Source organism: Enoplosus armatus, chromosome 13 (assembly GCF_043641665.1).
Source record: "Enoplosus armatus isolate fEnoArm2 chromosome 13, fEnoArm2.hap1, whole genome shotgun sequence".
Lineage (NCBI taxonomy): Eukaryota > Metazoa > Chordata > Actinopteri > Centrarchiformes > Enoplosidae > Enoplosus > Enoplosus armatus.
Window position 1 is genome coordinate 14,798,452 of NC_092192.1, and position 27,608 is coordinate 14,826,059.

The 27,608-nt window shown below is 40.9% G+C and overlaps 1 protein-coding gene across 1 annotated transcript; it reads left to right on the plus strand.

The window, feature by feature from the left end:
- The first annotated feature begins 1,884 nt into the window (after nucleotides 1-1,884).
- Nucleotides 1,885-27,488, plus strand: LOC139294783 (serine/threonine-protein kinase PAK 3). The gene is made up of 15 exons (XM_070916703.1): nucleotides 1,885-2,028; nucleotides 15,345-15,538; nucleotides 15,666-15,766; nucleotides 17,542-17,695; nucleotides 17,830-17,867; nucleotides 22,053-22,208; nucleotides 22,296-22,467; nucleotides 23,093-23,156; nucleotides 24,263-24,311; nucleotides 24,434-24,546; nucleotides 25,646-25,763; nucleotides 25,972-26,071; nucleotides 26,309-26,505; nucleotides 26,630-26,767; nucleotides 27,354-27,488. Exons 2-15 carry the CDS (start codon nucleotides 15,367-15,369, stop codon nucleotides 27,441-27,443), a joined length of 1,662 nt encoding a protein of 553 aa, XP_070772804.1. The 5' UTR covers nucleotides 1,885-2,028; nucleotides 15,345-15,366; the 3' UTR covers nucleotides 27,444-27,488.
- Nucleotides 27,489-27,608: the final 120 nt, after the last annotated feature.

The following is a 27,608-nucleotide window of genomic DNA, read 5'->3' on the forward strand; positions in this document are numbered from 1 at the left end:
ATGCCTGCTGGGGCAGTCCCACTGTGACACTGACTATTCATAATTACAGTCACATGAACGAAGGTCATAAGCATGGAAAATTTATGAATTAGTGGTTGCTTCTGTCTCATTGGAGGATTAGATTGAAAAAACAAAAACAACAAAAAGAGATCTGAATACATATACATGAAAAGAAATTGTAACTTGTGATGTTCTTCAAATGTTATTTGTCATGCTTTGTCAGGCTAGTTGTGTTGTCTCAGATCCAGAAGCATTGTGACACTTTTCTGTATTAACTGAGCCTCGCTGTCTCTGTGAAAGTGTACAGTGATTTTTAGTGTCTGCTGTCAGGAGTCAGAGTGAAACCTCTTCTCTGCTTTCAAATGTTTGTGTGGCACTGCTGAACTACATTCACATTTGCATTTCTCTTTCCTGTCTATGTTGGCATGGTTTAATCAGCTTTTGCCTTTGCAATGCACTGTAAAGCTGGAAAAAAACATACTGTCAAAAAAACATGTGCATTGGATTATTCCTTATTTTTAATATATTTAAAATCCTGAAGACTTCAGAAAGTCTCGTATGATTGTTAAACTACAAGTTTCAGACATTTGGCAACATTTACTGTATTCTATAACCTGAATTATGACAACGCTTCCAGTTTCTCAGAAAATATAGTTGCAATTTATCCAAAAAATCACATGGGCCACCTTCTGATGTGAATAAAGGATTATAAGGGACATAATCATCAGGTTCTCCATTTGAGCAAACACTGTCACAGAACAGCCATATTACTCTCCGACAAGGAATCGACATTACAGGGGTTGTCAGGACAACCAGCCATGATTCACAGAGCCTCAGATAGGCCTCCACCTTGGGTTAGAAGCACTAGCCATGAGACTGAGCAGATGCTGTGCCAGTCAGCCAATCACAGGTGAGATAGAGGAAAAAGATGACATCATAGGCAAATTAGGGCAAATGCAGTGAGTATTTTGGTTGTCGTCTCCGCCTGCTTATGAACTCGGAGCCACTTTTATACTCTGAAAAAAGAAATCTGTAGATGTTTGGCAGATGACTCTTAATATTCAGGAAAAGATGTATTGTGAAATGTCTTTTCCAGATGCAGAAACCGGCCCTGACAAAATTAAAAAAAAAGAAAAGAAAAAAAAACTCCTGTTATGAAAGCTGTAGGGTCCATACACATCAGACACTTCATTTATACGATCATTCTGAACGAAAGAATCCCCCTTCCTACACAAAACAAAAGTGTACTATTCCATTTACCACAGATAAATATGAAAGTCTGGGTGGTGCTTGTAATAAATTTGAGAAATATTCAAAATGCAGAGATTTCAGCTTGTGATTACTTGTGTACTGCTTTTTGTAGTCAATACTTTTGTAGCAAATTATTATTACATTTGATGATATGTTTACTATTTACTTACTCATTTGCTGTAGTCTTTCATGTGGTCTATTCATTGTGAAACTATAACTTTTTAGAGGAACCAGTGCATCAAATACAGCTCTTTACAGGCTTTGTCAGTCCAAATTATGCACATAAGGAACCCACCTTTGCAAGGCCTGTTCTTGTTACATTTGCAGTTGTTGTCTCAAGTTTTACCAGCCTCTTGTAGTATTAAGAGGTTAGACCACTGCCTTACAAGTTTGCAAAAGAAAAGCCCTTGAGCTGGACATATAGTCCCTCCCTCCTGGCCTCCTCACTCAGCAGGTTTGGTCTGTCAAACAGAAAACCAACTCTGTGTGCCCGTTGGCTGCCTCCTCCCCCAGACCTGCTGCCTGCATTAATATTCAGCCTCTCAGCCAATCGGCAAAGCTGGGTGGATGACATCATGGGCTAGGGAACAGTGAGCAGCCAGTGAAGCATCCAGCCTGCCGAACAAGCTTGCTTTTAGGGTCAGGAACTGGTCTGACAAGAGAATGGCAATCCTGCCTTTAAACTGTCAGTAGGACTGTACGGTTGACGATGAATCTACCAGAGCTCCTGGCTCAAAGGCGAAACACTGAGCAAGAGAATGTGAAGACATATTTCAGGTAATTCCCTCTCTGTGTATGCAATATGGGATGTGGAGGGGGTGGGGGGGGCAGAGGAGGGAGGAGAGGAGGAGGAGGGGGAGGCTGTGTATGTAGGGGTGCTTTGTAGCCTTTTTTTTTTTTCCTCCTTCCACTCTGCATTCTGCCCTGCTAAGGAGGCAGCTGTTTCATCAGCAGTCTGTCCGTGAGGGTGAGATGGAAATGGATGCCTGCATCGGATGGGCTGGACATGTTTTGTGTGATCATATACCCCCCTCTGCATCACATCATCTCTGTATGCTCTCCCTTGTGCCTCACAAATAGCATCTTTATTGATGGGGAGGTGTGAGAATCAATGGTGGCGTTTGTACGGGCCTTTGCATGTATGTGTGTGTGTGTCAGTTCTGGAGAAATGCAGCAGCTGCAGTGGCAACACTGGAACAAAAAATAAGCAAAGCTATTTTGGGTCTGTAGACCCGAGGCTGACGGATGGATCAGAGCTGTGTATGCTGTGGATGGGGGGGTGATGGATGCTTAATATGCTGATGGATGCTCTTTTGTTATCTCTGCACTGCCTCACTTATTGCCTTTCTAGGGAGGATTTCATGAAGAAATGGCTTTTATTTCCATTTCTGTTTTTCAAACACCACACACACACACACACACACACAGAGCAGAGATGTGCCGCTGTCTCCTGGCTTTAACATGGATGTGTGTAGCAGTTTCATGGCGGCTGTAGTGACAGGGAGATATACAACATCTGGTCACCTGACTTCATTGGGGATCGGAGTGGGGGTGGGGGCCGGTCCTGTGAAAGCTGAGCTATTCTGCCTCGGATTCTCCCACAGCCATCGCTGGTGGAGGAGGAGGATGGAAGGATTGGCCACGGTACGAGCTGAATGTGTGTCTCCCCATCACTTCTGCCCAGTTAGATTGTGGTGTCAGAGCTAATGCAGAGGGAGGCAGAGATTCCTCTCCCGGGAAGCGCAGTCATCCTGGGGTTTGTGAGAAGCAGGGCCTGATGGGAGACCTGTTGTCTGGCTGTCGTGTGAAGGAGGGATGTAAGGGAGTCATGTCAGTGATCGAGGGAGGGTGAGATGATTGTAGAGGGGAATTGGGGGATGGGATACTGAAGGTGCTGCTCCTCCGAACATTGGCCTGTTATATTGATATAGATGTGGTACATGCACTTCCATTCAGCACTAATCTATCTGTCCAGGCAACACCATGACTGCACTCTCTTTTTGCATGGAAATAGGCTGAAACATAAACTGTCACCAACTTTTTCAGTTCAATAACATAATATGATGATATAGTGTGTAGTTTCTATCCTAAATTCATTTTGTCAGTGCATAAAATAGTTTGTGCCAGTACAGCACATTACCCAGCATTGGGCTTGGCAGAAAAGACACCAGGCCTACAGTAGTAATCTAATGCAGTGTCTCAATCAGAAGGCAGAGAGACAATCAGACAGAGATGCTGTGATAAACCATTAGAGTAGAAGTGTTTGGTTTTTGATACACCCTGCTGTTCAACGGATATGTGAGACCGTTATTTGTGGCCTCTGCTCTGGGTCTTAGACACTGTGCTCCACATGCCAGAATCATTATATATTCATCACACCTTTATCTACACAGGTCTGTTACAGGCAAATGGACAATTAATAGCGCTGTATTTTTCTGTGTCTATATGGGTCTGGGTAGAGCTGCTTACCATCAGTTGAAAGCATTCTTATAGGCCTTTGTCTCTGTGTAGGTTACGTGCACCTCATGAAAATTTTATGTTTGCAAAGAAAGCTCACAGACACAAGCCGTTGCCAGTGAAAAGGTGGTAATGTGTCTGGCCTGATATACTGTGCGTGTACGTTCTGTTTTTCCAAAAATAAAAGTAAAACTGCACCCTAAGGGGTAATGTTTATAGTGTAAACATGAATTGTGCAGGCAAAATTATGCTTGTGGCTTTTTATGCAGATGTTTTCACAACTGACCCTTGTCATCAACTAGCATAACCAAAACTACTATTACTTTTATTTTTAGTAATCATATAATGTATGTGAACACCTAGCATTAGATATGATTACGTTGCAAGACTGAAGGGAGGGAAACAGAGAGAAAACCATTTACTAAATCATCACAGTAAAGAGATACAAAGGCCACATTTAGATTGTTATTTACAGTATTTTTTGCATGCGTAAGGGTATGACTTTTCCTACTTCACCAAAGACATTTTGCGTAAAAAAATAAATGATTTTGTTCTAGCTTGGTTTGTCATGCAAGTATTTTGTGCAGTACTCGAAAAGGTATTGCTGAGGAGCCGGCCAGGCCTTATCTCATAGCCATAACTTAAATACGACCTAAATATATTAGTAGATGTGTCATTTTCCTTTTTTTATTCATGTTTTTAAAATGAGCATCTGTCAAGACCTGTGTGACCTCAATGAAATTGTTGATATCCAATCTGCCACCACATATAAGCATAAATTGTCCTGCACCCTTATTTAACATAGTCACAGACGACAAATGATAAAAGCAGAACTTTATTTGTGCACTGAAGCAATGTGAAATATTTCTTTTTTCAGCATGTCTGCCTGTATGTCTCCATGGCTTAGTGTGCAGTTCTGGGCTTCCCCGTGTTTTCCACTGGCCAGTGTAACCCAACACACACAGCTTGTCTTACCTCACCTCAGCTAACAAAAGCAGTAGACACAGAACCTCATCTTGGCTTGTAGCCTGCTAACTGGGCTGCCTGAAATATGATAGCAGGACACACACACAACACATACAAGTAGGCCTCCATCTGTTGAGGACTTAGTCTGGATGAGTTATGCTGCTGTTGTTCAGCGTAGTTATCGTTTCGGACTCTTGTTGACAGTTAATAAATGTGCAGTGGCCTCATGTGGGGTGTTTGTGTGTGTTTAGGGGCATAGCTGTCTAAAGCGGAGCAGTAGTCTTGTGGTAGGTGTGTCAGAGCTACAGTCTGTGTGTTGTGGATTAGCATGTAGGATTGGAAGCCATCTGGCCATTTTGTTTCAGACAGGGGAGGGGGAGTAAGTGAGAGAGATGGATGGAGAGAGACAGGGAGAGAGAGAGAGAGAGAGAGAGAGACAGAGGAAACGCTCACACACTGACACATTGACACAGCTCCCTCCATAATCTCCCCACTTGATGTCTGTTGCTACTTAGAATAAGGTTTCTTGCCTGTGTGTTGGTGCCTGTGTGTGTTTATGTGTCTCTCTGTGGACTTGTCTGTTTGTGACAAAGATAGTCCTTCTGTGACTTCTACTGTTTATGATGTATCAAACACAAATTGCAAATATGGCTTCGAGATAGTCAGAGAAGTGTCTTGGGGGGATTCAAGATTCCAGAAACTAAGAGGTGTTAAAGCCTTTACAGTAAGATGACACAATGGCCGAAGACGGCCCAGATGGATAGGAACTGCAGAGAATAAAAGGATGAAATGTTGCAGAGGAGGAAAAGGGTTCAGTGGGTTTAAGAGATTAACAAGTTTCACTGGGTCAAGAGTTTGCAGAGAGTTGCAGAGAGTTGCAGAGGGGTGTCTGAACTTGAGTTTGTTTGAAGATGAACAGGCTGCAGAAAATGTTGGGGTGAAAAAAAGGTGACTGTTTCTTCTATTCCATAAGAAGACACAGAAGTATTGCTCCGATGACCCTCTTGTGGATTTCCATTCTGTTTTGTATGTGCTGTATTTTCCGAAGTGAGGCCTTCACATATGTTCCATCTACAATATCTATATTAAACGATTAGGGACACTTCAATTTGAACAAGCCTCATGTCTGATTCAGTTTTGTCATTGACACTAAACAATTATGCTCACAAAATTAAGTTAAATTACTGAGAATAAAAAAACCTCTAAAAAAGCTGTAGCCATGACTACGTGATCCAAGACTCCAGGTAGAAGGGAATTACTCATCTGTCACAAATTAATAACACAGTTGAACTGAAGGATCCAGAGCAGTGTTGTCACACTGTTTCTTCGCCTCCAAATAAACTACAAGGAATTCACTTTCTTTTCTCAGCTGCATGGAGGTGCAACTACTGCGTGTTGCAACACAATGCCTCTCAGTTTATTCACTTGTTGACACAAATATTAGTCCCATGGTAGAATTTGTCGATGCAAAACCATAACGCAGCTATAGGCGTTTGGCAGGGGTGAGGTTATCAAAATTAAATGCATGACTAGTTGTAGTAATGGCACTTTGTAGACATAGAGACACATTTTAGACACAGATAATACATTTTTTTCCTGTACATGAAGGATTTTACACTTCACATGGTCTCAAAATAATGTATTAACTGACCGTGCATACATGCAAGCTGTTTTCACTCTCCCCATGTTCCCTTACAATGGGTACGTTTTAACCCTTTCAGCTGGACTCAGAGCAGGTGCACCAGCTGGCATTGCAGGAGGGAATCCAGCCTCCAGCTGGCACCCAAACATGCCCACCCATGCCATACTAATGGAAAAAAAAAAACTCACTTTGGTACATTAAAGCGGACAGTACAAGATGAGCGGCCTTACCTGTGCGTGGTGCTCACAAACTTAATATGACTCAAAGTATCTCTTTTGGAGTAAGAAGCCAAAGTTTGATTCAAGAGAGTGACCAGTAAAAGAGCAAAGTAGCCCGTTAGTCGCAGTAGGTTTGCTTGGTTTTTGTTTATACGAAATCAAACCCAGTAGGCCTGCCTGACATGTCGCCATGCAATGCTTTTTCAAGTTCAAGGTAAGGTATGAAATAAAAATTCTACAGTCTGATATTTGAAAGTCAGAGATGCTTACAGTGAGGGTTGGTCGAGAATGTGTCAGTGTGAAGGGCGGTCGAAGCGCCTACAGGGAACCATTGGCGTCTCATCTTGAAAACTGATATATTGGCTCTTTACTTTTGGGGTATTCATTCCATTCATGTATTCATGAGTTGCAGCCACCAACATGCGGCATAACTGTGAAGGTATTTGGTTCAATTTCGACATTGGTTACTTTTTAATGTAAAAATTGGATGAAATATTCAAGGTTTTGGGCGTCCCTGTGGCCTAGTGGTCCCAAGACGCATAATTTATGACTGCAGTTTCTTCTGTTTGATTCTCCTGCTGTTTCCTGTAAGTCTCCACAACCAACTTTCAAAATAAGGCAAAATGCCATAAAAAAGGTATTCAAGAGGTTGAGTTGGAGACATAAGGACCAAGTCAACAGCAGCCACAAACGTCTGCATGCATCTTTATGTTGGACCTGAATACATGCCAATTCATAATTACAGTTTCTGAAATGAATGAATACACGGTTACGAGTAGAACATTTATGCAAAAATACTAACCAATATTTCATATTTTAAGATGGACTATCAAATCAACAAGGCAGCTCATTCTGACAGGTGAGGTACTGTAGTTCATTCTGTCAGGGAGAAAAGGAGAGCAATCATAATGTACTAGTATAATAAATTGGCTCTGTCAGGCAGGAAATGCCTTTCAGAATAACAGTACATATAAATGTGCTTTGAATAGAATTAGGCCTTTCTGCCAGGAAGGAATAATCTCTCAAAACAGACAACCAGTGTAAATAAGCTTAAAAATAAGGTAGCTACTTTTATCACGTTTTTAATAGCTTTTGTTCACTTGACAGACTGAGCTACCATATTAATACTTCTGGTAGTCCATTTTGATAGAAATGTCCCACCTGACAGAATAAATGGCTTCGCTTTAACGCACTTTTATTCTACTGGTAACTCTTCCAGAGAGAGCAGCTCAAACTGTCACGGTGCGCCACAGTTTTGTCAGCTGTGACTCTTCAATAGTTTTATTTCATGCTTTTAATTTAATGTTGTTTACTTCTGCTGTTGTTATCAAAAAAAATATTGAATTACCTCAGAAAACACCTACAAAACTATCATTTTGAGACAAAATTCTGTTGAAAATGAGAAAAAGAACATGACAGGTTTAAGCCACAGTGTGTGTGTGTGTGTGTGTGTGTAGCTGTGCATACACGTGTGTGAGGGAGGAGCACAGGGGGGGTTAGGGGGGGATGGGTTCACCCAAACTAAATATTACATGACAGAGCGAGTTCTTAGGGGGAGTTTGGGAAAGGATGATGCCTGTTAAAATGAGAGTCATGGTGGATTGTAGGCTGTGGTGAATAAATGGGTCTTGAGTGTAGACTAACCTGTTTTTTCTGCTTTGTTTTGAATATGAGGAACGTTATCCCACAACATGTGAGCAGAGGGTTAGTTAATAGTAAGTAAATCAACCAGGGAGATATTGTGTGGTAAGACCACTGAATATTTTGAAGCTAGAGAGAGAGAGAGAGTAATTACTGTGAGGTTTTTATCATCGTGCTTTTTCAATCTCATTATAGTTGTTGCTGATTAGCATTGGACAAGGTCAATGTAGAATTTTAACAGCCAAACAAAAGGTGCATTGCAGTAATCTAATTAAGATTAAATAGGAGGATTAAATCAGAAAAGAATGTGTAATCTTGATGGAGATTGCTGGAAAAACAACATCTCAACACAGACTGCTCAACCTGAGGTATGTGGTGGATTTACATCTGAGAGTTTAGGACCTCAGTTTGTTTGTCATCTTTTTATCCACAGTAGAAAAATCTAGTTTTGTAACTGGTGTGTGACCCAGTTTCATTGCTGTGTCATTTTTTGTGCCATTTGCATGGAAATAGAACAGTAATATCTGATAACCATGTGGGATAAAAAGTCACCAAAATGCATAAGCTATAATAACAGTGGTTTGTCTGGATCATGAAAAAATGATCACGTGAAACAAGATCAGACACAGACATCTGGCTGGTGGCTAATAATAGATCACTGGTTATTAATTAGAGATTTACGCACTTTGCTGTGTGTAAAATAGGATTGCTTGAATGTGTGTATGTGAGTGTTTGTTGTCAGGTTCTGTCTTATTGAAAATAATCTTGATTGGGTAATATTCTAGGTGAATCAACAGTTTTTCACATCTCCGAGGGATGTAATAGGTCAGTGTGACCAGTCATTCAAAGAGCTACTGCATCTATTTAGATTTGGCCTTTGATATTGTGCAATCATGTTCTAGTTAGCATGTTATGAATGGGCATAAGCCTTTTATACCAACACGATTAAAAGATGTTCATGTTCAACATTTTCATGGCTTTCTCCCAAAGCATGTGTACTGTATCAGCTAAAAATAGAAGGTGGAAGAAAAGGTTTGATTTTGACGTTTTTGTTGAGTAATGAAACACATGATCCTACTGCTGTGAAGCAATTAACAGACGATGAAAGAAACAGTTTCACACATTATGAAAGGTGACAAGAAGTGAATCAATATTTATGAATATGTAATGAAGCTTTTATCAAGCTCCTGCTAAAGCATCATTAATATGTTATTGAGTTTATTTATTACTGTATATAGATCCTTCTACACTCACATTTTCCCCATGAAATATGAAAAGTGAACTTTTGCACTTACAATGAACTTAACAAGATTTATGCTTAGCCCTTGAGTTACGAAAAAAGTTACACACCCCTGTCTCACCTGCCTCCTGCTATAAGCAAACTGATGGAGGAGCTGTGACTTGTCCCTTCCATGAACCAAACGTTGTCAGCTGTATGCAAAGTAGAGTTATTGAGTTTTACAGGAGGGGGACCAAACCAGAGAGGTGGAGCCTCATCAGACAAAAGCTGATGTGTCATTTTGTTATAGCACAGTAACCAAGTCACAGTCATCAATTGTAGGCAACAGCAGCCAGCTGGAAATGCCAGGTTCAATGTATGTTTTGTGTGTTGGCTTCACAATATCAAATTGAAGCTCTTTTTGTCACTAATTTACTAGATAATCATTAAACTGTGTCGTTACTCACAGATACAATCACCTGGAGTTCTACTATTGACTTCATACGTGCAAAACTCAACGAAGATATAACGTGTTAACAGATTTTTCTTTGGACAGGGCCACTGTTTCCACCTGTTTCCAGTCCTTATCCAAAGCTAAGCTAGCTGACTGCTGGCTGTAGTTTCACATTTATCACACAGTTATCATACTGATGGACGTGAACTCTGGTACACGCCCATGTGAACCCAGTCTCAGGGAGACTCAAAAGCCTGTGCAAGTAATGAATCTTCGGGAAAATGTTACAAAATATCCAGTTAATAACATAATAACCATCAGGTTTCATTGCTTAATCACATTACATTATGTTCTTAAGTCAAAAAAATCATGTTGCCTGTTGATGTTGTTCAATTTTATAATAAAACTAAAATGAGATAACACGATCTCCTTGAACATGCTGTGGCATGTTTGACCACATGAGGTTTTGATCTTGTGACCAGTAATTCTACTCGTGTCCCTTTCAAAGGGAGTTTTAACAGAATCAAACTACAGCACCAAACTCCTCCTCCTCCTCATCCTCCTCCTCCCCCAACCTTCATTTGAAATAACAGGGGGAGGCATTGCCTGCTCTGTGACTTTGTGTGTTTAATTCTGACCTTGAGAGGCCAGCCATGTGAGAGAGGAGCGTTAGTGCAGTAACATGTTGACATCTGTGTGTCGCCAGCCTCCACTGCTTTAATGTCTGAGTGAAGTGTCTGTGTTTTGTTGTGTTTTTCAGGTTTTCTTTGTGTTGATGTGTGTGTGTCTGTGTTATATGAAGGTTGTCAACTGGGACTGGTCTTGTCTTGTCTTTGCTCATACTAACAGTGGATAATAGGACAACTTTTCTGTGTGTTTATAAAAACACTCTACTGTGGCCCATAAAAGTACTGTATGGACAGCACCAAGATAAAGGAGATAACAATGGTAAACTGCGGCTCTGGAGTTTCCCCCCTTCCTCCTTATCCTTTGAATGTCCCCTAGCTGTCCATCCCATCCAAGTAATCAGCATCCTTCAAAGAAGTACAGCCAAAGCGAAAGCCAAGTCAAACAGAGAGCGTGTCCTAATCAGGGGCATGAAGAGCCAGGCTTATGGAGCCCTCCCCCCACTGCGGGGCCATTACTGGGCTGCCATGGGCTCAAGATTAGAGCCTCTTCCTGTGTTAGCCATTCAAATTCAGCATTAATGTTTGAAAGAGCAGAGAAAATGCCTGCTCTTCATGGATAGATTAATATTTTATGGGAAAGAAATGTGAAAACATCCCCAGTAATATCTGAGTTGAGGTGGTGTGTCTGTGGTGGCTTTTTTAGACACTCATATATACGTTCCTATCTCACTGTCAAAACGTTCCACCAAAGCAAGCCGCACATAGTGAAGTTTGGTTGTGTAATTTCTGACAAATTAGCATATTGTGGATCAGTGTTGCAGCTGCATTTTTGCTGTTTTACATTTGGACAGAAATTGGTCTCTTAATGATCTTTTTTTCCCCGTGTCTGCTGAAGTAGTTCAGCCTCATAAAATAATAGATTCAGTATCAGGCAAAACGCAGACGTGGAGTTGATTTATAATGTCGAGAGACTGGCCTATGTGTGTTTCAGAAATAGGAGCTGCTTGTTTCAGGGACAGTGCGCTCACTGACTGCTTGCCTGCCTGTCAGTCTGCACAGTAAATAGGTCAGTGTTTTATGTGAGTGAAGAATCAGTAATGTCTGGGTGTCCATGAATCTGCCATCTTTAGCCGTCTGACCGCTGAGCAGAGCCGCTGCAGCAGCCGGCCAGTGATCAGGTGATTAGCCGAAGGACCGGAGGTGAGGACCGGAGCTAGAGATTTGTAATATATAAAATAATTCGGTTGCTTGTGGTGTATTCTTCAGCTGGTGGCACAGATTCTTTCTGCCTGGTGTAGAAATGACCACCATGTCAGACGCCAAAGAGTTTTTCGGCTACATAATTCATCCACACTGCTCTCCAATGGCAGTTGTTTACTGAAATTATCATATTTATAAGCATGCGCCATACCTTCACTGTTTTATCTAAGTGTATTGCATGCTTTCAAGGAGGACATGGTTATCGATGAAGCAAAGGCACACAGTATGATTCACCCACTCAAGAAAATATCAATTTATTGTCTAAAGGGTAAAACCTCTTGTCACCTCGTCATTATTTGATGTTGCAGCCATTGATTTTTTCCCCTCTGTATTTGTTGACCAGATAGTGACCTGATTGATTAGATCCCAGTTGCTGTTGTCAGGTCTTGCTTGTGTACACATGTGAGTCCACTACTGTGCATGACTATAAAAGCTGTATGACATACTGTAGGTGGCAAGAATGTGTTCACAAGATTATGTTAATGGATTAACAGAAGCATCGGTCACAGCTGCATTAGCTTCAACAGGGCATCGCCACTTGTATGTGTCTGTGTAATGGAAAACAATGTATGTAAGGGATTACGCACCACATTATGTAAGATTTGAATGCTATCTGATGAAGTTGAAAAGCTGTAACAGTAACAGTAATTGTAAACGTTCTCATAGTTTTGGAGCTGTGATATGCTGTGAGTAGCAGACCAGCAGATGTGAGCTAGCTGGTCTTAGTGGCAAAGCTAATAAAGGTTTCATTGTGTATTTGGTTCTGTGCAGTTCATTCTGTTGATCATTTAGTATCGATCCACAACAGGCATTTTAAATGAAATCTTATAAAGCACTTTGAAGCTAAATCTCAAATTGTGCTTAAATGGTCAGTTGTATACAGTATTTCCTCATATAGCCCTGTTGGTAAAATATTTAGCCCCTATGGCCCTTTAACTAAATTCAGGCTAATTTTGTCAAGTGGCACATACTGCAAGGTGGCCGTGACGTACCACCATGTCTTCCCCATTGTCTTGGCAACTTCCTGTTGCTTTTTTTCCTCTCAGGTGTTGAGATAGCCACGTTGTCAGCGACTCCCTGTTGCTTCAGCATGTCAACGTTGTGACATTCCTTTGTAAACAGCAGAGTTTTACCAGGCTTTGTTGTTAGTGACACGCCTAACCTTCAACCTAAGAGAACCTGTTTGCTGCTGTTGTCTGGACTCTCACCGGGAACTCACCCAGCATGGTAGAACGTGCCAGCAGAGTCACCACCACCACCACCAGTATATCTCTCTCATAAGATCCTGGAAATGCGCCAAGAAAATAATGTTAAAATGTTCTAGTACATTAAGACGTGTCTCTCAGTAGCTGACTGGTTATTCACAAATGGTGGGTGCCCTTCAGCTAAGCTGAATCAACATGTAACTTTTATTTGTGTAGTTAACCAATCTGTCAGGAATAACCTGTTTTGGGAAGACGTAATTCAGCTTCAGTTTCTCATGGATACAAGTGATGTAATGTTAATCTGAAAAAGAGCTGCAGGGTTTTTTAATCTTTATTTTCTTAATTTCGCTGTTGATGCCACCCTCTCGTTGTTCAGTGTAAAACTTGTGTCCACCATTTGTTGCATCTCCACTCAGATAAGACATGAACATGAATGCACAGCGAGCTGTTGAAGGCCAGCAAGGTATGGGCTGCAGTCTACCAAATAATTTCCTGCTGCAGTTGGTCTAATTGAAAGGATCACAGTGCAGTTTCTGTGTTACATTATCTTGCCATGTGAAACAAAATTATTATTCCACCAGCAGAAGGGATCAAAAAACACTGTCCAGTTCATTAGGAAACATCAAGATTGTGTTGGTAGTCTTTTATCATGGACCAATGTTTAATCTTCAAGACTTTTTCCACATAATAAGTATTGGCAAATATTTTGTAGTCTAGTTTATATGAATAAAACATTAGAATCAGCGTAATTACACATGAATGCGTATTGGTTAATGATATCCAAGGGAAGAAAAACTGTTAGATTGGATGAGAAACTGACTGCTCTTGTGGAGATAAGATTGAAATACGCTGTCTTAATCAAGTTCAGCGTGTACATAAAGCTGTACTTATCCAGTAGGTAGGAAGGACATGAAGGAATCTAGGTGAAATTGCTAAATTAAACACCCGTCAGTTAATAATTGTGCTGCTTTGTGGTAGGGTTGGCTAATCAGTTTTTATCAGACAAAATCTACATAACAGTCAAAGAGTCACTGCAGAGTTATGAAGACAGTGAACACACTCTGAGATTCTATTGGATCTGGTCGTTTCACAAGAAGACAAGTATCTTTTTCAAGATTGTAGGCAGCAGAGGGGAAGGTAAAGAGGTCTTGTGTAATAATTTCATCACTGTAGACATATGTGGTTAAATCATAGCTTCTTATCATCTTATATGTTACATTTTCCTTCATTCAAAACCAGGTCTTGTGGGAAGTTAACAAAGAGTAGGGTGTAACCGACCAGATTTAGTCCTGTGCAGGACATGGTTACATAAAATTGTAAAGGCAGTGTGAAGGCACATGTGTAATTTGTCAGAGGCAGTGAGCGCTGTGTAAGAGCCAAGGAGAGGTCTTTGTTTGCTAATGTAGGTCTCCACTAAAGGGGGCGGCCTGGATGGCCCTCTTTCCGGGACGGTCGTACTGCACACCACATGATGGGCTTGGCCTCAGGGTGAGGCAGTGAAGGAGTTTAAGATGGTAGTGGGAAGTGGGTAGATGGAGGACGAGAGGATGAGTGATGGGAATGTTTACTCTTGCCAGTTTGTCTTAGAATCAACTCCTGGTTACCGTTTTCACAGCTGAACAGACCCACTGGACTTCAGACTCCACCTCGGGTCCAAATAGCCTCTGTTCAAATAGCAAGAGGAAACACGATTCATATATTGATTTTATTCTTTTTTTACATCAGAATTTCAGGAGTTGTGTCTTGGACTAACTCTAGATAAAACCTAAATCTGCTGACCTGCAGCCAGTGTTGCTGTAACAGGATTCCTCATGCAGCAGTTTGAAAAATAGGCTAAGGCTCTGAAAATACAATATTTTGAAACTGTAGGAGTCTTCTGTAAGATGTTAGATCTGTCTGAATGCAGCTATCAAGTCTTGATATGACTTTGTCTCATTCATTCTGCTGCTCCAGAAACCAGCCACAGAGAAAAGATTTGGGATTTACACTGTTAGTCGAGCAAAAGAAGTGATCTGAAAACATTACATCGGGTTCTGGGAAATCCAGATGGCCAATTTACCACTATTTTCTGACATTTTATAGTTATAGAATACGCATTTCGCCAAAGAAAGGCAACTGTATAATATACTGTATGTTCTCCGCTGCATCCAACAAGCTGTCTTAACAAGGTTCCTGCTTGCAGCCAAGTTTGATCTTGACAGAAACATTTAAAAATCAACCAAAATTTTGTATTTTTGTTCACTTACTAGGGAGTACTTATCAAATTTCAAGGTTGTTATGTTTGGTGCATGCAGAGAGATTTTGTAACCTTCTTCACCTGCCTCCTGTCGGAGTCCCTACTGATCTTTCACACATCTTACACTTTTTAACGCTGAACTTCTCTCTCTTTCTCTCTCACATAGGACATTGTGAGTGCTACTAAAGATGTCTGATAGTGTTGATATTGAAGAGAAACCACCAGCCCCCCCCTTGAGAATGAACAGTAGTTCCCGAGACTCTTCATCATTGAATCACGCCTCTAAACCGCTTCCAATGGCTCCCGAAGAGAAAAACAAGAAAGTCCGCCTGCGCTCCATCTTCCCCGGGGGAGACAAGAGTGAGTATCCCTCTCCACGTGTTGCCGTCAAGCTCAGCCCCAACAATGATGCACGTAATTTACTAGTTTCCTGTGTATAAAAATACAAGAAATCAGCCTGTAATCCGTTTTTGTTCGTCTCTCGTAGCAAACAAGAAGAAGGAGAAGGAGCGTCCTGAGATATCCCTACCCTCAGACTTTGAACACACCATTCATGTTGGCTTTGATGCTGTAACAGGAGAATTCACAGTGAGTATCTCTTTCACCTGACAATCAGGCATACAAACAGGGACTGATGTGCCTTTAAAATCCCATCGGAAAGCAGAGTCCCTGGCACGCATTTCCAAAATCACAATCCCTGAGGTGATACAGTCAACTAATTATATATTTCCCTCCACGTAAAGTTGGTAATACAAGTGACTTGAATGACAATCACTCTACCTCCCCTGTCAGGTGAAACCTGCACTGCGATCCTTTAGTGTTTCTTGGTAAATTACATTTTAGCTGCAGTTTCAGTTTGCCGTTTATTCTTACACAAGCCTAGATATATAATACCATACACAGTATTATATTTTTTATTTCATTTTCTCTGTTTAATGTTCTTTTTTTTCAGTTGTTCATAGAGATGTGTCTTCTTTTTATACTTCATACCAAACACCAACAAATAGGAACTCTAAGCTGATATGGTATATTAGTAAGAAATACAACAATCTCAACATTATAGACTCGTCTGTCTGACACGATCTAGTGAGTGGTTTAATACAGTAGCCCCAAAACAGAGTTGTTTATTCAGCTTCAGGTCGTTTTCAAGGCCCTAGTCAGTGGTGATGGTTAGTTTTTGTGATATTATTTTCCACACATTGTAAATGGTAATCATTAATCCTTGAGATGATCCTCTGTTGTGGGAAAAACATTAACATCTCCCTATAAGGAATGAAAACACATAAAGAAATGTTCATATACTGTACATTTAAAATGAAAACATGCATAATAGCATAATAACTGAACCATAATACTGTAACATGGAAAAACATGAACCTGAAATGGTTTGACAATATCAGAACTGGTTGATAACACAAAACTCTTTTCTAGTCATCTTTGAGAGCAATCCAGGACATGTCATCATTCCCCTTTAAAACCACGTTTACACTCAGTACAGTATGCCTTCTGGTCTATTTGACTTCCAAATGTGCAGCACTCAGTCCATGACATCAGTAACAAATAGTTCCTTGTTCGTTTGATAAGCTGCGTGCCTGTGACACATAGAGCCCCATTAAGACAGTTTTAAACCAAACCGCTTTGGTTTCACTTCTTTCATGGTTTTCTGGGAGGATACAGTGTATTATTGTTGGTTTGCTCTTTGATCCACACAACAGTAGACTATGTCTTCAACAGACTGAGTATTGCTTTAAGTGTAAAAAATATGTACGAGTTTACAAAGATGGTATGAATTAAACCCATTGCTGAATTACATTCAGCCCCCGTGAAAGACTTAACGTCCATCAATGGGCATTAAAACATGCAAAACAGGCTAAAAAAAGAGTGGAGATGCTTTAAAGGAATACTAATAATAATATTTTGGGAAATACACTTATTCCCTGTCTTGCTGAGAGTTAGATGAGAAGCTTGATACAACTTTCTTATATATCCGTTAAATATGAAGCTACAGCCTCCAGCTGGTTAGCTTAGCTTAGCATAAAGACTGGAAGCAGGGAAACAGCCAGCTTGGCTCTGTGTAAAGGTAAAAAACCTGCCTACCAGCACCTCAAAAGCACTATTTATTTAACATATTATATCGTGTGTGTTTAACTTATGCAGAAACAAAAAAAGCTTCAAGTCTTTATGCTAAGCTAAAGAAGAGATAGCAAATTAGTGTATTTCCCAAAGCATCAAACAATCCCTTAAATTTATAGTTCTTCTAATGGCTTCAAGATAGTAACTCAAAAACAGAAATTCTAGTAAAAAAAAAATAAATACAATTATACAATTATAAAAAGCTAACTTCCCTCTGTGTATTTGTGCAGGGTATCCCAGAGCAGTGGGCACGGCTCCTACAGACCTCGAACATCACCAAGCTGGAGCAGAAGAAGAACCCGCAGGCCGTGCTGGACGTCTTAAAGTTCTACGACTCCAAAGAGACTGTCAACAACCAGAAATACATGAGCTTCACCTCGGGGGGTAAGCCACACCGAAATACTGATCAAATAAAATAACAACCACCAATATAAAAACATATTTCATATTTATTCTTATGGCTAACACAAACTACTTTCACTTTGCTGCCTCTATAAAAACGTCCCTCTCTGTTTCAGACAAGTCGGCACATGGGTACATAGCAGCAAACACTCTGGTGAGTTCTTGCATATCTACACTTACTGTGGTTGGTGTAACCATAAGCCTAGATAGTTAGACATTTGATGACTATTAAGAATATGTGTTAATAGAAAACACCATTCAGTTAATAATATCTATTTCCAACTTAATGCTCTATTTTAATTGAATTATGATGTTGCTAGTTAAACATGCCTCTTTTTGTTGGAGGTTGCTCCTCTGTTTTATTAGGAATTGTATTACTGCACTGCATATCTTGACTTCCCTTGACTGTCTGGTTATTTCAGTAAAAAACATTACAAGTACAAATCAATCTTCCTAGCCATGCGCTATCTCTGCCATATTTCATTGCTTTGGAAAATCTCTCAAATCAAAGTAATACATGGAGGGAAATATATTTCTTCATGATTTATATACATGTAAGAGTGTAATAATTTAACAGGTAAGTTGCAACATTACGTGGCTTCATTTCATGGACTTGAACCTCAGAGCTATTATGCCTCTCCGACTGCACGGCAGTAAATCTTTCTCACTTTACTCTCACTAACACTCTGTTTTCTGGGATAGACTGTGTTACTTCCCGGCACGTTCGCTTCACACAGACTTCTGCCTCTAATGGGCAAAATGTGTGCGTTCCCCTCTAGAGGCTTACTGCCCTCACTATGTGACGTAATGCCCTGGATTTTGCATACATGCCAATCAGTTTGCAGCTCCTGCACGGAAATGGTGGCTGCTGTCAGAGCTATTTCTCGTTTATTTTTCCAAATAAATCTACTTTACCAGATTTTGAAATGGCCATAGACAAGCTTCACTGGAGGCTCAACTGCATCTAGAAGGACTCCCGCTGTGCTGACCTCATTCCTGGCTTTGACCAGAGTAATCTATGCTTTGAATGCCTTGGCCTGTACACGCTCAGCCGGGTGAAGAAGTGGAATCCAAGTCTGTTCAGTGGGATTCGCTGCCCAAGGCAAACTACAATGGGATCACTTAATGCAGGGCTATTGCTTGAAAGAGCTCTTTGCCAGTGAAGGGCAAGCGGGTGTGGCAGTGTGTCTAAAAGGTTGAGCGAGCCCAGTGAGGGTACTTGAGAGCATCTCAGCCTCGGCCTGCAGAGGTGACTCAGCTGTTGGCTTCGGTGCCACAGATTTCACTTTAGGATTGGGCCGCACTGTCTCAGGAAGCAGAATACAGGAGAGGTGCCAATGCTTGGTCTGGAGAAGCAAACTGTCTCTTTACGAGGAAAAACAGTAACCTACCATGAGCTACCTGATGCTGATTATTTTCAACACCAACTTCTACCAACCAGGATTCAAGAAGAAATAGACTGTTAAAAAAACAGTTTTAAGCCATTTGCCCATAATGTTTAGTGAGATGGAAACTGTCTATCTGGTCCACAGGTCATATTGTAAGATCTCTGGTTTTTACTTAACCTCTTTGAGCATCCATTTGAGTCATTCATGTTTCAAGTCAATCAAGTGACTCACCTTGATCTTTGCTGATATATAACTGCGGATTGTGTTGCTTTGGTCAGACCAGAAAGTCGTGATTTAATTTTCGATTCTATGGCCTTGGCAAGAAAATCTAAACTTTACTTCCTGCCTGATGTCCCCTTTAACATGCTAAATATTGTTCTCAGTGTCCGCCTCTACCAGACAAACACTTTCTACAGAAATGAAAATGAAACTGGTGAAAAGAGTCCAAGTAGTAACGCAGTCTTTAGATACACTGGCAGTCTTTAGATCAATTTTGATGCCTCTTTGTTGCTGCTTTAAGTGATCGACAACTTGGTATGATCAGTTGAGTCATATCTTTGATCATTTTAATATAGTTCTACTACCAACCAGTCCTGGTTGTTTGTCTTTTGTGTGTAGCCTTAGTGTCAGACCACAGGACTCACTACATTCACAGCATTAACAGTGTGTTTATCAGAGAGTGTGAGCTTTACCTCACATTGCGATTGACATTTGATCTCCTGCGTGTTGTTCAGTCAGGTCTAAAAGCCCCATGGCTCTGTTAGTGTTAGTCTTAAAACAGTCTGTGAGTAATTTTCACTCTTTAAGGTAAAAAACACCCAAAAATGCAACAGTTTAATCTCCATCCCCCAATTTAATCTAGACAATTAATTGGAAATGAGTTGATGTTCAGAAGTCAACCGCAATTGCAGGGACGCTACAACTCAAGAAAAGTTGCCCTGCAAGCTATAATGTTTATTCATTACATGTTCATAATTATGATGAATGGAAAATGTTTAATAGTATAATAGGAAACAGCATTTACCCTTTCAGATTACAGAGAGCTGCATCAATCTCTTTTATCAACAGTGAAACCATTTTCCTATCTGAGTAACGATTATGTTCAAGTATCCAAAACAAACAAGAAACTTTTCTCATGTGGAATTCTGCAGAAATAAATAGCACAACTTTTTAAATTGTTACCTTGCTGTCAAAGTGAATACCACAACATTGCTTTCAATAACAATGTGTCCCTGTCAGCTAGTGCAAGGTGACATAAACTGAAAGTTAGTCAAGTCAAACTTAGTGATGTCAGGTTTGTAACAAAATGTCAAAAAGTGCCAAAAAGTGCTTCTCAAAATAACACAAACAAATCATGTCCTCTCCTCACGCTGGGTGTTAAATAAGGAGGACAATTTACGGACCTAACGTCCATCCCTCAGTAGCGTACCCCTGCCCCCCCCCCCTCCCCTGAAGTCCCCTTACTCTTAAATATTGTGTGGGTTTGTTTTGAGTAAATCCTCCCATTTTCAACCTTCACATTCAGAACCGACTGCTGTCATCTGGGCCTCCTGTCAGCCTTAGAACCTGCAGCGCATTATTTGACAAGGTAACTCCTCCATATTACTTTCCACATGATGTATCTCTGCATTGGCTTTGAAGCCCAATTCAACTATTTGAGCTCCTAATTTTGATAATGCCAACTGGCTAATGCAAAATGCGTGCAAATATTTGATTTTAGAGGCATCATCACTCTCTGTATTGAAATTTCATGGGGGTTGTGATTGAATCTATTAGTTTGTGATGTTACAGATGTATTTATTATCTTCCACAAGAGCACCTCCTATCGTTTTTCAAATGGACCGTCTCTGAAATGGCAGGGCAGGGGCGCATGCCACAGAGGGTTGTGATGACTATCAAACTGCATGTATGAGCTCATATTCCTTACAATTTGATCCACACTGCCAAAAATGTGCCTGTAACTTCATCACCATTGTAGACATTACCGCATGGCTCTGTAAAAAAAAGAAAAAAGAAAAAAACACATGGCACTGCTTACAGTTAGCTAGACAATCATTTCTGCACTGCAGTCTTGGCCCAGGCCTCCTTGGAGCAGGTCGGAGGCTCGGTATGTCTGAATGAAGGACTGGGACTTTCCTTCAGCCAGACCTTTTCCCTTTCATCACTAGAACTAAGCTGCACTGCTTCATTTATGCATGACGAGACTGGAAATGGATGAAATGTTTCCATTCCAAAAGAGGAAGATGATCCAAGGCTAGCAGAGTTTTGGATGGGGGAAATAAAGGCTGAGCATTAGGCATAATAAATATGCCTCAGGCTCCTTAATCACACTTGTTAAAAGATACCTTCCATATCAAGAGGATGTCTACAGTTCGTCACCATATTGCACATTACTGCAATGTGGCGGCATGATTTCTCTTTCAGCACAGTTAAATATAACAGTTTGTTACACTCAGATAAACTGCACTGAATGGCACCTCACTCTTTTTACACTTGTCTCTTTAGCTCTCCCTGGACTCATAACACTTCCAACTCCACTATTAACAGAAATGCTCCCGACAATATAACCATTTTCATTTCTGTTTCTTTTTACACAATATGTCAGATGTATCCCAACACTGTGTTTTGTTTATGTTGATAACTTGTGCTCATTTTTGTCACCACTTTTAAAATAATGTTTGATGATGTGATTTTAATCTCTTAAATATTAATTCACCATCACTACAGCTTGTTTGGTAGAAGTTCTTTTGAAACTCAACTGGCCACAGCTCAACCTCAGTACATGGCTGGTTTGGGGTTTGCAGGCTGTTTACTGTCGTGACAGCTCATCACAGAGAAAATAATAATTTTGTTTAATTTGGGGAACATTTTGAAGATCTGCACACACTCCTTTCATTCCATAGTGCTACATGGCACATGCATCCAGACTCACTGACATCCCTACCCTCCAGGGTGCCAAAACGTCATCGTCAGAGCCCCCAATCGCTCCACCGGTTTCAGAGGAGGATGACGAGGAAGAAGAGGAAGAGGAGGAGGAGGAGGAAGAGGAGGATGATGACGACGAACTGCCCCCGGTCATTGCACCTCGGCCCGAGCACACCAAATCTGTGAGTTTTATGCGGCGCGATTGGTGAAATTGTTGTGCTGCAAGTGCACCTCCCCTCTGCATTTGTTTGACTCTTTCCTCTTTGCAGATCTACACGCGCTCCGTCATGGACCCAAAGCCTCCCACCCCCGTGAAAGAAGTGTTGACTCCACCCGAGTCACAGGTCCAGCCGGAGAACACGTCCAACACAATGTATCGCCACACTGACCGCCAGAGGAAGAAGTCCAAAATGACAGATGAGGAGATTCTGGAGAGACTCAGTATGTCTTTAGAAACTCTGAATGTCCCAAGACATTTTTTACAAGCCACCAAAACACTTTTCACTGTTCAGTTCATAAAGGATTGTAAAAGTCTTCTCCACATTGCTATTTTGGTGGAGAATCCTAAATCTCTTGATAATCATTATTTGCCTGAAAACAATTAAATTTGAAGATATGCAGTCTAAAAATTTGACAAATTATTGTAGAATGTAAATAACCTCCTGAGGTTTAAGTCCACACATTCACCAAAACAATGTGTGTTTGTGGCTCAACTAATTGACTATGGTGATTCAGAAGACTGGCTGGATATTTGGTTTCCAGTGGCTGTTTTCCACATTTACTACTTATGTGTTTTATACAAAAAAAAAACAGGGAGCGATGCTGTAATCAAATTTAGACAAACAAGTACTTTTTTTCATTGATTGTGGCCTTCCTTAGACCACTCCAAAGTACCAGCATGCACCATGAAGTAGAGAACTACTTAGAGTATCTGCACTTACGAGGCAGCGTATGTCTGAAATAGAAAGGCAGAAAAGCTTCTGCAGTGATGTTTTCTGTGTATTTGTGTGAAGGTCGGCGCCCACACAAGCTCAATCATTAAATATCTGTTTTCTCTCTGACTCAGGGAGTATTGTGAGCGTGGGGGATCCCAAAAAGAAGTACACACGCTTCGAGAAAATAGGACAAGGGTGAGTCCATCCGTGATCATGAACCAGTCGCCACAGTTATTGAAATAGAGCAATTTCAGGAGCAGTCAGTCTCGGCAGGAGAGATAGAGCTGTAGTGACCACTTTAGTGAGACAGAGGCAGAGGGAGGGTGAGGTTGAATGACTGGGAGAAAAGTAAGTAGAGAGGAAATGAGAACTCTATCCTGAAATGGCCATGGGCCAGATTAGCTCAGCCATCTCTCTCTCTCTCTCTCTCTGCTTGAGTTTCTGCTGCTTTTCTGTCACTCTCCCTGTTCACTGCACATCTGCACAGATAAAACACTGTGTGGTTGTTATCTGCTCATGCTCACAATTCCCATATTTGATCAGGAAGCTCCTATCTTAAACAGTAGATAACTGTCTATTTACTCCCCGGTTATCTTTAACTTATTAGTACCAGTAACTGTGCTTCATTATTCATAGCTTCTGACAGGACACAGGTGTAGCTGGCAGCGAGAGACAGGGAGAAAGACCAGAAGCCTAAATTCACAGCTGAAGGTTTTTAGTATCATGAGTTACACTTCCAAATAAGGACAGAATGGCTGCATACCATTCCTTTGACCAACTTTTGGGAGCCATAAATTTCTTGTGGATCCAGTGTTTGTGCTCATCACTGCTAAGGTAATTTAATAGCAGTTAAGTTTCTGTGGTAAAATTAGCACATTCAGTTTGTTATTGAAGAACCAAAAAAGCACTTCTGGAATCAAGTGTAGACTGTTTTACACTGTGGTTATTATTTTATGACATCATTACAACTTACTTTTAGCTAGTGATATTTTGAATAAAGCTTTTGAGCCATGCCACCATGCTAACTCATCCACCCAATCTGACTATGTCCTAATATCCCTGCAGAGGTGCAGTTTTCTTGTTAAGAATTTACAAATTTATAGTAGGCCACTGTGTCCGCTACCTCTCACTGTTACCATATATCAACACCATGTAGTTTAGGTTAAAAACAGCTGTTTAATTGTGAATTTGTTTGATTTTGGACAGAATTAAATACATTTTTCTTATGTTTATCAGTGCCTATGAGTAATTTTAAAACACCTGTGTATCATTAATGTGATTTTGATCTTGTGTTTCACCAGGGCGTCTGGCACTGTGTACACTGCCATCGACATCGCAACAGGCCAAGAGGTAAGTCAGATTGTAATGCTGATTGTACAACATTCACATCCTGTATATTATTTCTTTTTTCCTTACTAAGCCATCAGACTTGCTCTCGTTCTGAGCCACAAATTCCTGCTCTGTTTTCTCAGGTGGCCATCAAGCAGATGAACCTGCAACAGCAGCCCAAGAAAGAGCTGATCATCAATGAGATCCTGGTGATGAGGGAAAACAAAAACTCCAACATAGTGAACTACCTGGACAGGTCAGTTGTCAGTTTTCAGATTTGCACTGTACGAACTTGAGATCGAGGCCTATTTATGGTCAATTTTGTGAAGAGATTGTTACATTTTGGATCACCTCCAAATAGAATTTTAAGGCCATCACATTTTCTGGGAGCTCAAGGTGACATCTTCCAGGTACTTGTTTTGTCCAACTAACAGCCCAAAACCTAAAAATGTATAGTTATAAGAATAGCTGCAATTCCTCACGTTTGAGAAGGTGGAAATGTTTTTTTGCTTGATAAAGGACTGATAAAGGACAATTCATTCAACATTAAAGTTGTTCTCAATTCATTTTCTAATCGGTTCATTGACAAATCGTTTCAGCATTAACAGATTCGTACATTATCTTGCCCTTGCAAGTATTTACATGATATGGAAAAACTTTATTACTCTATTAACAGATATATGGCACAGTTATTGTAGCTGTTGTAGCATATGAAAATATGTTTTTGTTATATGATTGAAGGTTCAAAAACAAATGAACTCACGCAGGAGTATGAATGTATCTGATTTGTCAATAGCAACTGATTTGTGGTCAGAACTTGGACAAAGTCAATACAATCTGACCATGTTACCATAATGACGTTGAGGGATCCTCTGAGAGTGGTTTTCAGGTCCTTTTTCTTCTTCTTCATCTCCTTCTTCCTCCGTTTTCCTTTTAATGGTGGTCAGCATTCATCTTAAGGTACATTACTGCCACCTACTGTTTCAAAACGTAGAGAAGAATTTAAGTGCACAACCACTCAGTTTCTATTAAATTTTTAGCATCTGTTCCACTCAGCGCTGATTTCATTACATTGGTCTTTGTGTTAATGTTCACAGCTGGCAGTAAGATGCTTGAGCACCTACTGTGTGTTGTAATTGACTCTGCATCATGAAGCACAGAGTACATCTTAGACTGTAAAGATGCTTCTCTGTGCTCTTCTTCTTGGGAGGTTTTGTTCTCATTTTCTGCAAATGTGCAAGTGTGAACCAGTATGCCTAGATTATTGATTTGTCAAAGCAGCGACTGAACTGGAAACCCCAGTATGAGATGCATGTCACACTTTGCATTTTTTTCTTCTTCCTCGTTTTATTTAGTTACTTGGTAGGAGACGAGCTATGGGTGGTGATGGAGTATTTGGCCGGTGGCTCGTTGACGGATGTAGTGACTGAGACCTGCATGGACGAAGGCCAGATTGCTGCAGTCTGCAGAGAGGTAAGGAGCCAAGTTTAGACATCAGCAATACCACCCACCACTTCTGTGGCTATGACGAGCTGACCTTTACATTCATGCAAACATTTAAACAAAAAATTGAACATTTCGCCCCGCCAAGAGGAAAAGACTGTCCAAATGTGTGTTTAGTACAGGCTTCCCTTTGTATGTATGGGTGTCTATCAGATATATATTCTCTCTCTCTCTTCAGTGTCTTCAAGCCCTGGACTTCCTCCACTCCAACCAGGTGATCCATAGAGATATAAAAAGTGACAACATCCTCTTGGGTATGGACGGATCCGTCAAGCTCAGTAAGTTGCAAGCTCATATACATTTGCCATCAGCTTTAGTGTGGTAGAATTAATGCAAAAAGCACAAAGTGTTTTAGATTTAGAGAGATGGTAATGTATTAAGTGGAAGCCGACTTAAATATATATAAAAATTTGGGTGAATGCAAAGTAAAAACTGTATGTTTTTTGTGATAAAGCAGAACGCAAACAAGAACATAACACACCACTGCATCCCTCTCCCTCCGTCTCCCTCTGCAGCCGACTTTGGCTTCTGTGCCCAGATCACTCCAGAGCAGAACAAGCGCAGCACGATGGTGGGAACGCCCTACTGGATGGCACCAGAGGTGGTGACTCGGAAGGCTTACGGCCCAAAAGTGGATATCTGGTCTCTGGGAATCATGGCGATAGAGATGGTGGAGGGAGAACCGCCCTACCTGAATGAGAACCCACTCAGGGTAAGACACAAAGTGCAGCCACAACACAGGACTCATGCTGTTAGCTCCCTACTGGCCACACAGTATTCACGTAGATTTGTTTTCTATCATGCCCTCATTTGTTTGACCTCATCCTCTTCTCCAGGCGCTGTACCTGATAGCTACCAACGGGACTCCGGAGCTGCAGAACCCAGAGAGGCTGTCATCTGTGTTCAGAGACTTCCTCAACCGCTGTCTGGAAATGGACGTGGACCGCAGAGGCTCCGCCAAGGAGCTGCTCCAGGTAAAATCGATAGTCAATCCTCAGTAAACATACATGCATACACACGCTTTTGCAATATGTAATATCATGTACATCTAAATGAAGACATATGTTACAACAAGGCAGTATTATAACTTAAAACCAAACGTAGAACTGAAAAACATGGACAAACACTTTAGTTAGATGCTGGCTTGCAGGTAGATATCAAAAGAAAACTGTACACTCGTAGCTCTGATTCCATATTATTACTTAATTCATTTTTTTGGATCAAAGTTCAAAGTGTGGTATTGAAAGTAGGTTGTTTCAACCATCTTGCAGAAGACAAATGTCCATAAAACTGAAAACTTTATCCTATATAAATGTATGTTAATGTTATAATTTAATTGTGTGTAATGTAATATAAACTTTGCTCCTTGAATTGCTTGTTAATAACAATAAAGATACAGGGGGCTTATCAAGATTTAGTGTCCCAGCTTTGCCTCCTGCTCTCTTCATGTCCTGCAGATGTCACCAAATCACTAAATGTCAATTATGTATAAATCTAAATCTGTATACATCTCTCTTTGGTTCCATATCTACATATTTTTATCGTGTCTGTCCTCCGCAGCATTCCTTCCTCAAGCTGGCGAAGCCTCTATCCAGCCTGACGCCTCTGATTGTAGCCGCGAAGGAAGCCATAAAGAACAGCAGTCGCTAGGGTGTGCCCTCTGTCCCCACCCGAGGCTGGAGCCCTGCCTGTGATGTGTGCGTTCATGGGGGCAGGGGCTTGGGTGTATGGGTGGTGGGTGACGTGACAGTGACAGCACAAGGAGGGGGGTTTGTGTGACTTACAGTGACAGCACAAGGACAAAAGACCCCCAGG